General features: G+C 28.5%; 1 protein-coding gene across 1 annotated transcript in view; it reads right to left on the bottom strand.

Moving 5' to 3' along the window:
* LOC105451760 overlaps nucleotides 1-16,268 on the bottom strand; it is a 42,136-nt gene that overhangs the window by 14,048 nt on the left and 11,820 nt on the right. Inside the window, exon 2 of the mRNA XM_011692420.1 lies at nucleotides 10,101-10,321. Coding sequence (XP_011690722.1) covers nucleotides 10,101-10,321 — 221 coding nt within the window. The remainder of the gene's footprint in view (nucleotides 1-10,100; nucleotides 10,322-16,268) is intronic.

Consider the following 16,268-nt stretch of genomic DNA (forward strand, 5'->3'; position numbering starts at 1 on the left):
TTTGAAAAGTAGAGATTTTAAGCTGTAAAATGCTTTTTTGAACATCTCGATACGATCATTTTTGACGAAGTTACGCTCTCTTGAATTTTGCCTATTTTTGAAGGGTAGAGTAAGTGATGCTTTAATTTTGTTGAGAAATTGTATATTGTATATATATATTTAAAATTAAAATTAATATGTTGCAATATGTATCTTCAATATTAAAATGTCTTTCAGTAATTAATGGTCGTGTTAAAACTTATACTACTATTTTATTCGCGAATAATAATAGATTATCCCTGATATTTTATCTCTTTTAATTGTAATAAAATTTATTGAAAACTGACGCTTGAATTAATAACTACATAAAATAAAATAAACATGTGCAATAACATTCGTTTACAAATGCATCGTATTTCAACCATTAGTGCATTCGCAAATGAACAAATAGCAATAACGTTAAAAAATATTCTAAATTACACCCAAAGTATACATAAACTCGGTGACATTGCAATAAAAATGTCGCGTTAATTTAGTCGCTCTGTGTTCCCGTCAGCTATCTACCCCTTTTTCAGTTTACTTCGCAAAATATCGGAAGGTCACACAATCGTACACTGATATTGGCCCCACGTTGATATTAACTGGTTGCAAAGATAACATCATTTCTAAAAATACTTTATATCTCAGCCCTGAATCTAAATAAAACCCATTTTGGAATAATAGGTCAGATAATATCTCATCTTATTCATCATTAAAAACTATCTGAATCATATAATTGCATGTTACTTTATTTGGCCAAATAAATTATTTGTTTTTAAAGTCAGTCTATTTTGTTGTTTCTAACAAATTTTATAATATTTTATCTTATTTCAATGAATTTTTTATTATTAAATTATTAATTCCATTAAGTGTATTTAAAAAAGTGCACTTAATGATTATGACGTCAAACATAAAGAATATACTTGCTGAATATTTTTATGTCTATATAATATTATTTTGATCGAAAATGAAAATGATATTGTTGATGATAAAAAGTTCAAATGAACAATATTTCAGGTATAGCTGTATTCTGTTTTACACATATTTTTAAAAATACAATATATAATTATAAAGTCATAAATGCTTCAATTGGAAAAATAAAGTTTCCTAAATTATCATACACTTGTCTCTCTCTTTCTCCCTCTCTCTGTCCCTCAATCATATTTCTCCTTATGTTATTGCATCCATGGATTTCCTGTATATACATATATATGAAAACCCTCTCAGAGATTTATTGATCGGTGTAGGCCATAACTAAAAGGCAAGCACATTTCCGAATATACCGAAGGTAATTGGAAAATGCATCGCGCGTTTGCATATGCCACTCGTAAACTGAAGTAGGTCATCACAAATGCTCGCTTTTAAAAGTTCCCACTATTTTTTTCCGCTATGCGCATCGTAGAATGCTACAACCCACACAACATTGTTTTCGTATCTACCAAGAATACGACACACGCATGATTTACTACAAAAGATCGCGCATTGCTAAATGCACAATCGGCGTTTGTTCGTATAAAACGATGTAAAAATTAATCGCACATTTCACATTTATGATAGTTTCCGCAGAGAGGTCCAGTATCTACTCTGACTATTTAAATTATCATGGTATAGCCTTTTACAACAAAGGACAGCTCATAACCATTTCAAAACAAATGAGAAGCATAGGTACTGCTGTTCATAATTATCCTGAAGTTTATTTTCCAGTACTTGCAGGAACATTGGATGAGCTCACCCAATCAGAGTTTCACACGGATTTACCTTTTATTGTTTTCAAGCATCATAAATAACGTAAACGTAAACATAAACAACGTAAACATTAACTGCTTAAGAGCCCAAACTTTCAAATTATTAACATTTATATAAATACAGTAGAAAACAAAAAAAAATACGCAATTTGAATTTTTCATTATATTTTATTTTCTAGTAAAAATATCGATGTCGTTTTTAGATACGTTATTCAGAAACACATAATCTATGCATACTAAGAAGATTTACTTGTGAATAACATAAAATACAAGAAATTATTATAAAAACTAGTTTCTTAAAAAAATTATATATTTTACTAATTTTCTCTTTCCGTGTTTATGTTTATATAGAAACTTAAATCAATAAAAATATAATTATAATGTTGAAATAAAAATACATTACAAATATTTAATTGGACAGTCGTAAAATTATTATTACTGAGTTATATCTATTCTGCATATTGTCAATTAATTTACCATCACAGAGTGAAAAATTATTAAATTCAAAAAAAGCTGTTCAATATATCCAACTTTATATCACAAAAATTAAAATATTTCCAATAAAATAGGTACCATTATATATCAGAAAATTTGTTATACTATTAAACAATGTAACGACAATTATGAATAAAATAAAGTCGTGCATTTTTTTTGTTCGCTACTGTATCTTTATATATAAATCGGAGTATTTTTTATAATAATTACTTTCTATTTCTTAAATAATTTATCTTAAAAATTACATTAAAAGAAACTTAAGAAATTAAATTCTTTCTTATATATTCTTAAAAAAATATATATATTTTCTTTAGAATTTTTCTTATAATAATTAAGTCTCTTGTATCTTCCTTTGTTATGAGATTTATGCAATTAATAATATTATCAAAAATACAAATATTGCTATTGATCTTGTAAAAACACCTTTAACTTCAATTCTTTTTAATAATTCAAAGTTATAACCCGCTTCATAACTTAATTTACCTTTATAATCGTAAATTACGATTGTAAAAAAATAAATTAGTATAAGTTTTCTTTATTCACTGCGTTTAAAAATGTCTATCAATTTTATGAAGTGAAGTGAAAACATGTTAGTCATATAATGCAACATGGATGTGTCATGCATAAAACATTAACACGACACATACATGTCTTATCCGTTTATTTATCAAAACTGCAACATAGCTTGTTCGTGGAGCAGTGATTTTCTGCTTACAGTGAAACTGTAAGAAAAATATCTGATTCAACGTGTGACATGAAAATATGTGACCACGCGAAAATGATGCGCAGAGGACGCGAATTTTTGAATTACGATAAGAGACTTAATTAAGAGAAATTTGTTATTTTCTCATAAAATTGAATGTGCACTTAACGTAATATAAATAGCGTGTTATTAATTTTACGCACACGTACAATTATGCAGTTGCTTCGTGGCCGTGTAATACTTAAGGTTGTTATCGCGAAAAATATACAAAAATCAACGTCACGATTTATAGTGCTCGACTTGAACAAATTTGCTTGACGGACAATAAGTGAATTTATTAATGTCCGTTGGCGTCATTTCTTTTTTGCTAAACTATTTTAACCTTATAAAAGTAACCTTATAAAACAACTTAATAACTTAACTTGGAATCTTTCTAGATTCAATCTGGGATTTAATGTCAATTTATTTTATGTATGCTTTTACGTATAACTGAATATTTTGGTCAATATTATTCGATACTCTGTAGAGCTAAAGAATTTAATCTAATATTTATTTATAACACTTAATGAATCAATGACATAATAAAGACATGAAAAAAAGAACATGATTCTGTAATGGATTGAAATGGTGCTTGTAAACATGTCAACGCGCGGAAACTCTCTTATTTTAGAATATAAAAATACATATAAAACGCACATTATTGAAAATCACCGAGAACGTGTCTTGCTTCATTGGAGCGTAACGGTAGTTTAAAGGTCGAGGGCATGTTTAACACGAGGTTACCATCTTTTTATATACATTTCAAGGATTAGGTGCATTTCTAGATAAATGCGAAGTCATTTAAATGAAATAGTCATCTAAATGAAATAATCATTTAAATGAGTACAATACAATGCTTCTAATTACTATAATAACGCAAAGATGTATCAGATACCTTTACATTACACAAATTTATTGATTTCTGAACTACGATCGATTTAATTGCAAAAGCATTTACGATACAATTAACTTTAATCTCTATAAAATACAAATTAATCTGATTAAAGAAAATATATCGAAATAGCTCCAAAATTATATTATTAAAATTTTCGTATATGCAGCGTTCTACGTGAGTTATTAAATTACAAAGCAGAGTAAGAATTGTAGTACGCAATTTTATATTCATGCTCCACGAGATTCTTTGACTAGTCTAGAATCAATTTCGCACGATGAAAATTTGATAAAACAAATTTTCTCTAAAATTTTTTTCCGTTAGCCTAAGTTCAAGATTTAATACAAAATATACTAGTAAGTAGTAAAATCTCAAATTAACACATTACACGTGCAATCTATTATAAGTATTTAAATAATATACAAATGAAAAAAAGCATTTTATTATTCGTTATTAAAAAACTTCATAAACTTCTTAATTTTCAAAATCTTAAGAACTGTTGTACCGATATTACAGATAAACTACAAATTGATCAACAATATGTAAAATAAATTTGTGACTGTTTTAATAAATAAACATACGCGAAATCTAGAACATCATATGCAAATATTTGTTTTTGTTATATACATATATATATATATATGTTTTTTTAAATATACATACTCAAAATCAATACAGCTTTCCGGATCGCTCGTATAAACCGGAGTTTTAATATCGAAAAGCAATCGAGACATCGGATGGGTAAATATCCTGAAATTTCTGTTACTCCGAGATCGAAGCTGGTCCTTTCAAACCCGTTTCAGCAGAGCGCAGGATTACCCAAAGGGTCAACAGCGTGGAGAACGAATAACGCGAGATTAAACTTTGTACGCTTGATCGTACTGAAATCCGTTTGTTTGAGATAACATAACATGGAGAAAATGATCATTACTTTGACATCGTGTCAGTGATTTGTTGATTTCTTTGTATGTGAAGGATCAAAGTACCTATACATGAAAATAGAGACTAATACGGAGAAAGAAACTATCTCACTGTATAACATTTACTTCTCTTACGTCTATTACAATCTATATATGTATATAATATATCGCAATAAACAATTATTAACAACTCACTTTTAATTTTAATGACAAATTAATTGATAAATTTTAAATCAAATTTTTTTCAGAGAAAAGGTTAAGACAATTTTTCCGAGTTGTAAAACATTGTAAAAAAAGAGTCTTAAACATTGAACATTGACACAAAATAATGATAAAATTATATTTCTTTAATTATTTAGAAATAAATAAAATTATTTTAAAATTCCACTTTAATAAAATAATATAATGAAATTTAATTTATAATGTTAAATTTAATCACAAAGAGTATGCGATATCTTATATAAATTACAAAAAATATCCTGATTTCTTTTAACATTTTCGTTAAAAAACAAGTCAATTATAAATTAATCAGAGAATCTGTCATTAATTAAAATCGCAAATGAAATCGTTATATAATCATAATCTGATAATAATCAAAAAAATTTATAAGAAATAAAAAAATGTTCGTTTCCCAATAAAATATTTTTTGTGTAAAAGATACGATTGGGGATTTATGAGTTGTGCCATCGAGAAATTCTGTTTGCATCATTTCTCGCGGGACGCAATACACACGGTATCGACGAAACCAAGCGAAAAATTTGCACGACGGTTATAGCTGTATGAGAGGAACATTGACAAAACAAAATGTTATCTCAAGCCGGTAATTTGATATCCCGAGGACCGTCAGGATCGTAAACACGTAGCCTCAATGACGAGGAAGCTTATCATTCTGATTGGGGGTTTCCTCGCTGACACCAATATGATTGGCCCAGATGATAAGTGCATTTGACAAATATTTGACAAATACGTCATTCCTTCATTTCTCAGATATGTCGTTAATAATCTTTCGATTTAACCTTCCTATCAGAAGAGATAATAAAATTATTTAAAAACTTTTTTTATCGTATTATAATCTTAAATAAATAATTTTTATTTTCAAGAAATTAATCTCGAATAATTTATTTGGTATCCTTGACGATAAAAAAATTCAAAATTGTTCTTAAAACAATTAATTTTTATATAAGAATGAAACAGCACATGTTTTTAATTGGCAAGCTTATTTCTCCCTTTTAAAGTTTCTCTTTATAACAGCCAATTTAAGTGTCCTATGAGATGAAAAAAATCAACTCTCTTTCCGCTATGGATCTTCTTGCACGCGCTTTTCCTGGTATACTTTTCTTACCATCTACCTGTTTCCGATCAGACGTGAACAGGAAAACGAGAGAGCCTCGTGTTTCCATTTGCCGAGAACGCCTGCGCGCTACTTGTATTGATCAAACTACGAGAACATTCAGTTCGGTTCGACCCATCGAACCAGACAGATCTGCGAATCCAAAATACGATTACGACACACTTGTATCGATACTGAGCTGTGATCGAATGTCTTTTATCAGATCAGTTTGTCGATCTTACGATCAGGATATTCGTATATCCTGTATCTTTATTTTCCTTTCTCTCTTTTTAGAGAAATAGTTTTGTCTAGTTTTTACAGTAAAAACATAATTTTAGATACAAATTCAAAAAATGTGATTTCCTCTTTTCTATTTTTATTTTATTCTAATAAAAAAATATAATAACTAATTATATGAATAAAAAATATCATATAATAGAAACTAACTGTTTGACTTAAAATTTGACTTTTGAGAACATCTGTTGATGATAATTAATTTATATGTAAGAATTACATATTATTAATTTGACCAAAAATATTCTGACAGATGACTATCGTAAATTAAACTGATAAATAATTTGGAGAATATTTTAAAAATAATTCTAATTTTTTTAATTAAATATCTGCCATTATCACAAATAAATTTTTGGCAAACGGTTCTCGCAGATTAAATTTCTTAATTTTTTTTGGATTAGTTCATGAGATATTCGTGTATATAAATAATTTGTTAGTTTACATCCAATATATACACTAATTCGACATATACGCTATGAATATATAGTTAATGCATTCGATAAATAATTTACGCTCAATAATATTGCATTTTGTATTGCATTCCAATTAAATTAGCAATATAATTCTAAAAGATTATTTTTATACAATTCTTTGCAAAACCGAACATTCTTATTTATTTGCCGCATATTTAACTTCAAATATAATTGCGTAACTTACAATTTTATTAATTGATTAATATATCGTGTACATTTATACATATATAACATTCAATCGGTAATATAACGTTTATAATGTTCAGTTAATATTTAAGTTCTAAATGCAAACATGTATTGTGTTGCTTATCTTAAGCAATAGACGATTTCATCTGTGAGAATAAATCTTTATGTACTCTTCTAAACTGCAATGCTAATTCTATGACACAAAATGTTAAATTAATTTTAACATTAGAAGATGTGATGACTACTTTCTATGCTCAGCCATTTTCTATAACATCCTAAAAATTTCTTTTATATAATATTATAAAAACAGCGATAAGAAAAATAATTATTATTTAATAATTTTTTAAATTATAACATAACAATATCTTTGTCAACAACTAAAGAAAAAAAAGAATTAAAAAAGTTAAGACTTGCTCTGCTATAAAAATACTTTGACATTGTTAGAGCTAAGCACTAATCGCAAAGAGGCGTGGACAAAGAATGCAATGAAAGATGTAGAAAAAAAATTCATTCTGATGCTGTCTGTCTAAAGGCGAGCAAAACAAATATCTCAAAAGAATTTTAATTGCTTCCTGTTCATTAGAGATTTTCTGGGATCGCTCGTGGCTACACATGATTGCTACCGCGACGACGTAACTCAATCCCGATTACTTACTGGGAAAATGCGGTCGTCGTGAGCGCAACATCGTCGACGTCCGCGGAATCCGCATCGAATGACTCTCGAATGTGAAATACCATTACGCACACATCACGATAGAGCGATCATCCCTTATGGCGGAGATATTCGAATAGAGATTTCAGAGGTACGTATCGTTAAATAATCCATCGACTTTCATCCATGCACCGAATTTTAAGAAACAATTTATACAACCAATTTTTATTCTCGCAAATTTCTTATCTTGTTGTAATAGGCTTTATATAATAGGCAAAGATGAGATTTTCGGAAAAATTCTGACAAGCTATTTCATATTATTTGTAAGATCACAAAGTTTGTTATTTGGCTTTACAATGAAATTAGTTCGTGCATTATATTTTACAATGAAAGTTATTCAAATAAGGAGTTTTCGCAAACATTCCGAGCTGTTACATATTTCACATAATTTGCAAGATTAAGCGAGATAACACTCTCAGTTTGTTATTTGACTTTGAAATTAGATTGCGCCATTAGGCTTTACCAAAATATTCAAATGTGGAATTTTTGGAAAAATTCGAAGCTGTTAAATATTCTACATTAATTTACAAGATCAAACAAGATTATGTTTTAAATTAGTTATTTTGAAACAATACACTAATAATCTTGAAAAAACCAGATAATTTTATTTCTTTCTAATATACGATGTTAGCTGGCAAAATTTATTGTCACAAGGATTATACGTGATAAAAAAAAAATAGAAATAAAATATTATATGTGATAACAAGAAAAAGGTAGAGATAAATTTGAGACTTAATTTCGCTACGTTTCTTATCATTAGGAAAAAAACTGCGTTTCTCGTTTCTATGATAAAGATTTCGTTATCAAGTAAAATTTATCCGGTTATACTTGCGTTCTAAAATTAGTCGCAAATCTGTTTTCTCCTGCGCGTCCTACTTGGAAATTATCCCTCTCTAATATCCGCGCGGGAAGTTATTAATGTGAGACGGACTTGGATATACGAAGAATACGTAGGAGCGCGCAATATATCGTCAATAATAAACCCGGCACAAGGACAACATTTGAATCATGTTTAATTTTCTCGTAATCTCTAAAACCGCCATCGACATGACGTGCTTATTAATCGTCGTCCGCCGCGTAATTAAATACAAATTCACTCTCCCAGTAAATTCACGTCTTACAAATCAAACAGCTTGTACCATCTAAAATACCATTATGCAAATATATTGCTATTATATCGCACCTGAGAACATTTATTATCTTTAGAAGATGATAACCCTACCCTTGAAATTATATTCAAATATTTTTTATCAGAGATTTCTCGCAACATTCTTTATGTTTCTTCTCTCCTATTCTTTTTTATTTTTAATATAAACACAAGCGAACATACATATTACACCTCATTATGTTAAATTGAAATTGCTCAAAATACAAAAGGATTTATTTAGCACTTTCAATGAATTTTAATGACTTCGAAACCTTGAAATGTTATAACGTTGCTTTAATCGGAAATTGAAGGAAATTCGTTTTTTTTTGCAACTACTAAATTTCCAGATTTTTTTCATTCCACGACTGTCAAACTTCAATCTAACTTAGAAACCTATTTAAGTGAGGAATTACTCTTATCAACGTTTTGCAAAATCATTTTCAAGTAATTCTCAAGAGCAATATGTCGTTGGTAAAATTACTGTATTAAGCTATTAAAACAAAATTCTCCGAATTTTATAGAAGATCTATTAACTGATAAGAATATAGTGTTTCTTTACCAATTATCGTATTATATTTATATCAAACTTGTAACATATTCTATTGAAAATAGCATAGTATAATAACATTACATGTTTAAAATATATAAATATGTAATAAAAATTAAATATATATATATATATATATATATACATATATGTATATACAGGATGTAACTGAAATAATTAGGTAACAAACTTTGGCGGCGAGCTTCTCACACCAAAACATAAAAAAAGTTCAATTTTTAATTACAACAAATGTTTAAAAACTGCAAATAAATAATATTATTATAATAAATATTTTTTTTTATTTTCCATTAACAAACATTTTGAGCTGTAACTCAGCAACAATGGATTTGCGGACATATGTTCATATGAACTTTTTTTCATGTTTTGGTGTGGGGAGCTCAACCCAGAAATTTGTTATCTTACCTCAGTTACACCCTGTATACAATATATTCTGAAACAAAGAGAGAGGGAGAAAGAGAGAAAATCGACACGAACGTGCCAGAATGAATGTTCTCCCGCAGCTTCATTAACAGTTTCCACAAGATGACCCCGTGGGTTCTCGTAACGCCACGTAAACAGTATTCAATGCGAGTACCTACCTGGAAATTGTATTTGTCGTCGGGGGAAATTGCTGGCACCTCGAGTATCCGAAATTCGCCAACGAGCACGAGATTGAAATTCTCACTCCGGCCGCCACACCGCTCCTCGTCGCCGTCGTCATCGTCGTCGTCCTTCGAACCGCAGCACCGGCCGCAGTGTTATAATTATCCGATTCGATCGATGCGAGGACGAGGGACGCAGGGGAATAAACAGCAGAGACCTGGGTCGAGAGGGATAATTACGAGTTAATCGGGAAAAATTTGTACGGCAATGATAATATGCGCGGCAAATGGAAATTCGAATAAACGGCCGGCTTTGTACGGAAGCGACTGCCGCTTTATTTGCACCAGAACGACACGACAAATGGTCCGAAAAATTGATAAACCGCCAAGCGAAGAGCTGAATACAAAGCAACCTGGAAAAATACTGTAACTGCATGGCGTATTCAGCTTTTAACCATCGAATATTTTCCATGTAATCCTTTTAGCGCACTTGTGTTTTAATCATTTATTTAAATCCTTCCTTTTCGTTATTGCTTGCATATTGTCAAAGTTTATATTTATCATTTTTCACTTTGTATTTTCACATTTCATCTGTATAAATTCAAAAAGCTTGAAGATTTTGGGAATTAAAATTTTATTTTTAAGTTACTTTATTTAATATCAGTACACATATATAGTGTATATACATATTATACATACATATATATATATATATATATATATATATAATCTATTTAAAAAGTCTTATATATAATATATGTCTCTCCGTTAATAGAAAAGTGACACAAGTATAAAATTAGTATTTTTACGATAATAATAATAAAAAATTGACATTAATAAATTTGTGGAAAAAGACGCATTTATAGTTCTCATGCTTACATAGAAAAGTTCTAATAAGAGATAAAATTTGCACATTATACTAGCAGTGTTCAAATTTTGAAAACTCATAGTTTTAAAGAATACATTATTGAACATAAAAAGAAAGTAAAGTTCGCCATCTAAGCATATTTAAAATGTTTTAATTTAACTTAAAAAATGTTCTACATTTAAAAGTTATTAATTGTAAGATCACTCTTCTATTAATGAAACAATATATGTAAGATTCTAAATAGGTTTATTGCATAAATAGATTTATATTATATCTGTATTTAATTTTTTTCTTAAGAAAAATAAGAAGTTGTAATTAAATTCGTATGTATCACAAAAATATGTGATGCTGAAGGCTATTTCCGCGGAAAGAATTTTTTTAATATATCACGAAATTGCTGCTTACAATTTTTATTCACGCAGCTTTGAATTACAATATAACAATACATTATAAAATCGACGAACAGATTACGGATGTCGAAGAAATGCGATTGATTACTATCACTACGTTAACTGGCATGCGCTACTTCTCGCGCTCGACATTTTATTCGCCACTCAGAGTGTTTGATTCACTTTCATCATGCAACAAACCCAATACACAAAACGACAATCTACTGTCGAGAACGAAGATATTTAATTGGCGAAACATCAAGGTTTTTAATTGACTGGGCTTGCGGTTTGTTCGTTTTGGAAATTGTACAGTATTTTTTTGTTTTAATTCCTATTGGTGCACACTTTTAGATGAAGGTCAAATTACAGATCGATTTTTCACCCTGGGCAAAAACATTACGTAGTATATACAGCTTAATATATTTTGCGATTCGCACAAATCGCCCACTTTTCACTTAAAAATACTCGTTTCCGTCTGAAGCTATGTTTAGACCTGACATTTATCGCATGACATTTCTCATTAGCGTTCTTTCACTTTAACATAAAGCCGGACAGAAATTCTTCTGTTTGCGTTTATATTATATATTTATACTGCTGTCTCTGACACACGTGTCTATCTGATAAATATAATATAATAAACATAGTATTAAGAATACAAAATATCACGTAACCAATAATAATAATAATAATAATACATCTATTATTTTATGAATTGAATAATATAACATGTCTTATTATTAAAATAATATTATTATGTATTGTTGCATATCTTAATAATATTACATAAAATGTTGATATTTAATGTATCGTTACATACCATAAATTATAAAGAAAATAATAAAATTTTTAAATACCGACTTATTTACGTATATTTTATTTAATTTTATAATATTATTTATTAGATAAAAACTTTAGGGTTACATTATCTATTTTTCTAACCTATGTTTATAACATAATGAGAAATTTGCAAAATATATTAATCATCGGAAGCGCAAAATAATATTAGATATTTAACATTAATATCACACATGCCAATAACAAATGTAATATAAAAATATTTTAAAAAAAATTGTCTTATTCAAAAGATATCCATTAAATTACAAATTACAAAGCTATACATATTTGACATTTTTACTTTTTGTATTGATTATATTATATTGTTATTATATTTTCGAATAAATCTGTAATATAAGCATTTATGCAAGATTTTGGTGAATTATATAATCCGTAATTGTTATCACATTACTGCATAGCGTTGTAATTATGCACAATTTGTATGATTAATATAAATCCTGCATACTTGTTATGATATAAATCTCGATAATGATGTAAGAGACATGACAAAACGTGAATTCGTATTATACGTAATAATATGTCCCAATTATTAATCAATGTTGATGGAGTCAACTTTCAATCTATATTTAGATTGACGCTTAAAACAGGAAACGCTTAAGACACCCGCTTCACTAAGAAAACTCAATAAAATCGATGAGAAGATTTTAGTGGGCGGTGTTAGATGTGAATTAAATAAATATCTTATTTTGAAAAAAGACGCTATTAAAATCCGTATCAGACTATGCATTGAAGATTGAAGACTGCGAATTAGAAATTAAAATTTAATTAATTAGAACGAGAAACGAACAAGATTAAATTATTTGATTGGTTAAAATCTAATCTTCAATTTTCAATCCTCAATCTCTAATGTGTAGTCTGATACGAGGTTAACATATTGCATCTATGCAATGCACGTCGCATCCTGTTTCTCTTTTTAACTTGCTCGAATGCTAAACTTTCTTTAAATCAAGTTAGCGCTTGGAATAGTACATTTTATTATAGTTCGAATTAATCAGTTTTTATGTGTATTTACAAAAAGCATAATAAATATAAAATAATAAAAATTTTAAAAAATATAATTTAATGGTAAAATACAGAATCACATCGCGAATATTATTATCTGATATTTTTAACATCTTACAAAACTGCAATATTTGATTCTCGCGCCCCTCGTAAATATTTCCTTTTGTATATAATTTAGATAAAATAAATTAAAATATTATAATATTTTCTATGTTTCATAAATATTTAATTATAATTATATCTTTTTGTCTTGCAATAACATTTTTTATGTATAATATGAGTTTATTAGTTTGTTTTTTGGGAAATCAATAAATTGCAATGACGCAATTTTAATAAAAAATATTATACGAAAAAATAATTATTTTGTGCTTATTTTATATGTAAGGTAATCTTTTTTAAAAACATATTAATCCTCAAACTCTATCTATGCATTGTGCATATACCGAGATATCCCGGCTCATATTTTCGCGAGAATGAACAGACACTTTTAGAACCCATACAATATTTATAGATTGCAGGCGAAAAAGAGAGATACCTGACCAATAATCGATATTTCCTGCCAGACTAACGTTATGGGTAAAATCTCGCGATAAAGAGAAACGCCCTCAACGAATTTTCTAATGGAAGACTTGGTCGCGTTTTAATCCACCCGTACCTAACCAATATATTAAAAAAAAAAAACCTTTTCAATAGCTTTTCTAAAGTTAAAAAATATATTTTAAGAATATAATATATGTCTAGTACTTATTATAATGTTAATCAATATTATTATTTTAATATTAATCAATAATGTTATAAATATTTAACATGTTTATTTTTTTTTTAAAGATCAGTTAATTATGTAGGATCTCTGTACAGTTTTAAATAATATATGACGTATTGTGCATCCATGTGTAAACACTTTTTTTTTATGTTAATTTCTGTGACGGTTGTGACCTATTTTCAAAAAATGAGACAGAATTATTTTAAATTATTACAAATTAATTTATTACTAATCTAGTTTCAAATTAAATAAGAAAGAACTGAAGTTCTTGATTACAATATATATATATTCGTTATTTGCTTTTAATTTTAGCAAGTTCCTTTTCTTATTATTTTAACCAATTTTTCATTATTATTTTATATGTGTAAAATTCATTTGTTTCTCTCTAAAATATCTCATAAACCATTTTATAAGAAAAGACTTTACAAAAAGTGTCCTCGTTCCCATTAAAATCTTTAAAATGTACAAAGTGCATATATGCAAAGCATATTTCTAAAAAATTCTTTATCTATACGTATAAGCGGTAATATTACCTTCCGTAAAAAAAATAATTTTGTTCATAGAAATTTACATATTTACATTACCGTCGCACAGAAGCAAAGAGAATGATAACAGCGAAGGTAAACAATGTCGTATATTTGCATTTTCAACGACACAATGATGAGGCGTTGTCGAAAAGAAACTCGACCTCGATTTTACTTACGTCTCGTTGATGACGCGTATTCTTTCTTTCTCCTTTTTTCTTTTCCTTCCCTTTCTCCCCCCCCCCCCTCTCTCTCACTCTCTCTCTCTCTCTCTCTCACACACTGACGGATGAAAACTCAGCAACAGATTGCTCCCCTGTGCAACGCAGCTACATCCAACGAACTGGGCGTTCGCTTCCGTGTAAGTGTGACAGTTCATTCAAACAGGCAATCGAGTTTGCATCCACCACCTTCCGGCGCTTCGTTCGTTAACGCGCAATCTCCTCGACAAGAGAACTATCGTGCAAGGAGAATCGGCTCTTCCTTCTCCCGATTGACGACGGAACGATCCCTTCTTGCTGCGATTAATTTGATATGTTGCATGTTGCAACCAATACGATTTTTCCCGATATTCCGATATTCCGTTAGACTTATTGTTAGTAAAAATTTATGTATTACTTCGCCATCAAAAGTTTCAAAGAGAATAACAGAAATATCATATCATGGAAGAACAACCCTATCTTTTTAGCCCTATATCTTTTGCTCAAATACGCAAGATTTATATGTAAATTAAATTTATTTGTCTTTTAAATGGCACATAAATTCAAATTTGAAGAATTCTATTTTATAATCTGAAATAATAAAAAATTCATAATTAATTTTGCAAAAATTAATTTCTTATCGCTTTAGAAAATTATATAGGTCGCACGGTGTTACTGCAAATTGAACGTGTATTTGGATATGAGCGTGTATGTGTTAACGCTTAACTCTTTTAATATCGAAAAGTAATTTCATTATCTCAATTTTTAGGTTTTAATCCCAAGCAGCTAATTTGATCTCATAGATTACCTACACACTTATATATTTCAATAATATGAAAATTATTTACTTTGTGTTAATTCACACAAGGTTGAAAAACTATGGTACTTTGAAGTAACATTATTATCTTTCTCCATAATGGAAAGCTTAAAGGGACACGTTCGCTACAATTTCTGTCGGATTTCAATAAGTCTCGAATATGTTGTAACTCAAAATAAAAAGTACACGTATGTCCTTTACACGCTTTTCATTGCAGATTTGGAGACTTTCTTCGAAAATAACTGGGAAGTAACATATTTCCGGTTTTATATTTAATATATTTCAATTCGATATTGCTGAATATTGCCGAATGCATAAAATATATATATGATAAAAAATCTCGAATACGAATTTTAGTATTAAAAATAGTTTATAATCGCGCATTTACATTTTCTGTAAAGGAAAATGGAAATTACGTAATATTCTACATTTTTCATACTCTGTAAGAGTATGGTTATGAGACATGCTATTAATATTATAAGAGTTTCATTTAAAAATGAATATACCTTTTCTGTTTAAAGTTTTATATACCTTGTCATATATTCGCTGTACTAATTAGAATCAAATCAAGTTTTAATTTAGAAATAAATTTTAATTTAAATATAAGTCATGTATTTTGAACACTACGATCAAAAAATATTATATGTACACTAATTGTAAAAGAAAACAAATCTAGTAGCATTTTTCAAGAAAAATAAAAATCCGATTGCGTCATACAGTAAATTTCTACTGTGATATCTTGAAAAT

Source organism: Wasmannia auropunctata, unplaced genomic scaffold (genome assembly GCF_000956235.1).
Source record: "Wasmannia auropunctata unplaced genomic scaffold, wasmannia.A_1.0 LD336045.1, whole genome shotgun sequence".
In the NCBI taxonomy this organism is placed as follows: domain Eukaryota; kingdom Metazoa; phylum Arthropoda; class Insecta; order Hymenoptera; family Formicidae; genus Wasmannia; species Wasmannia auropunctata.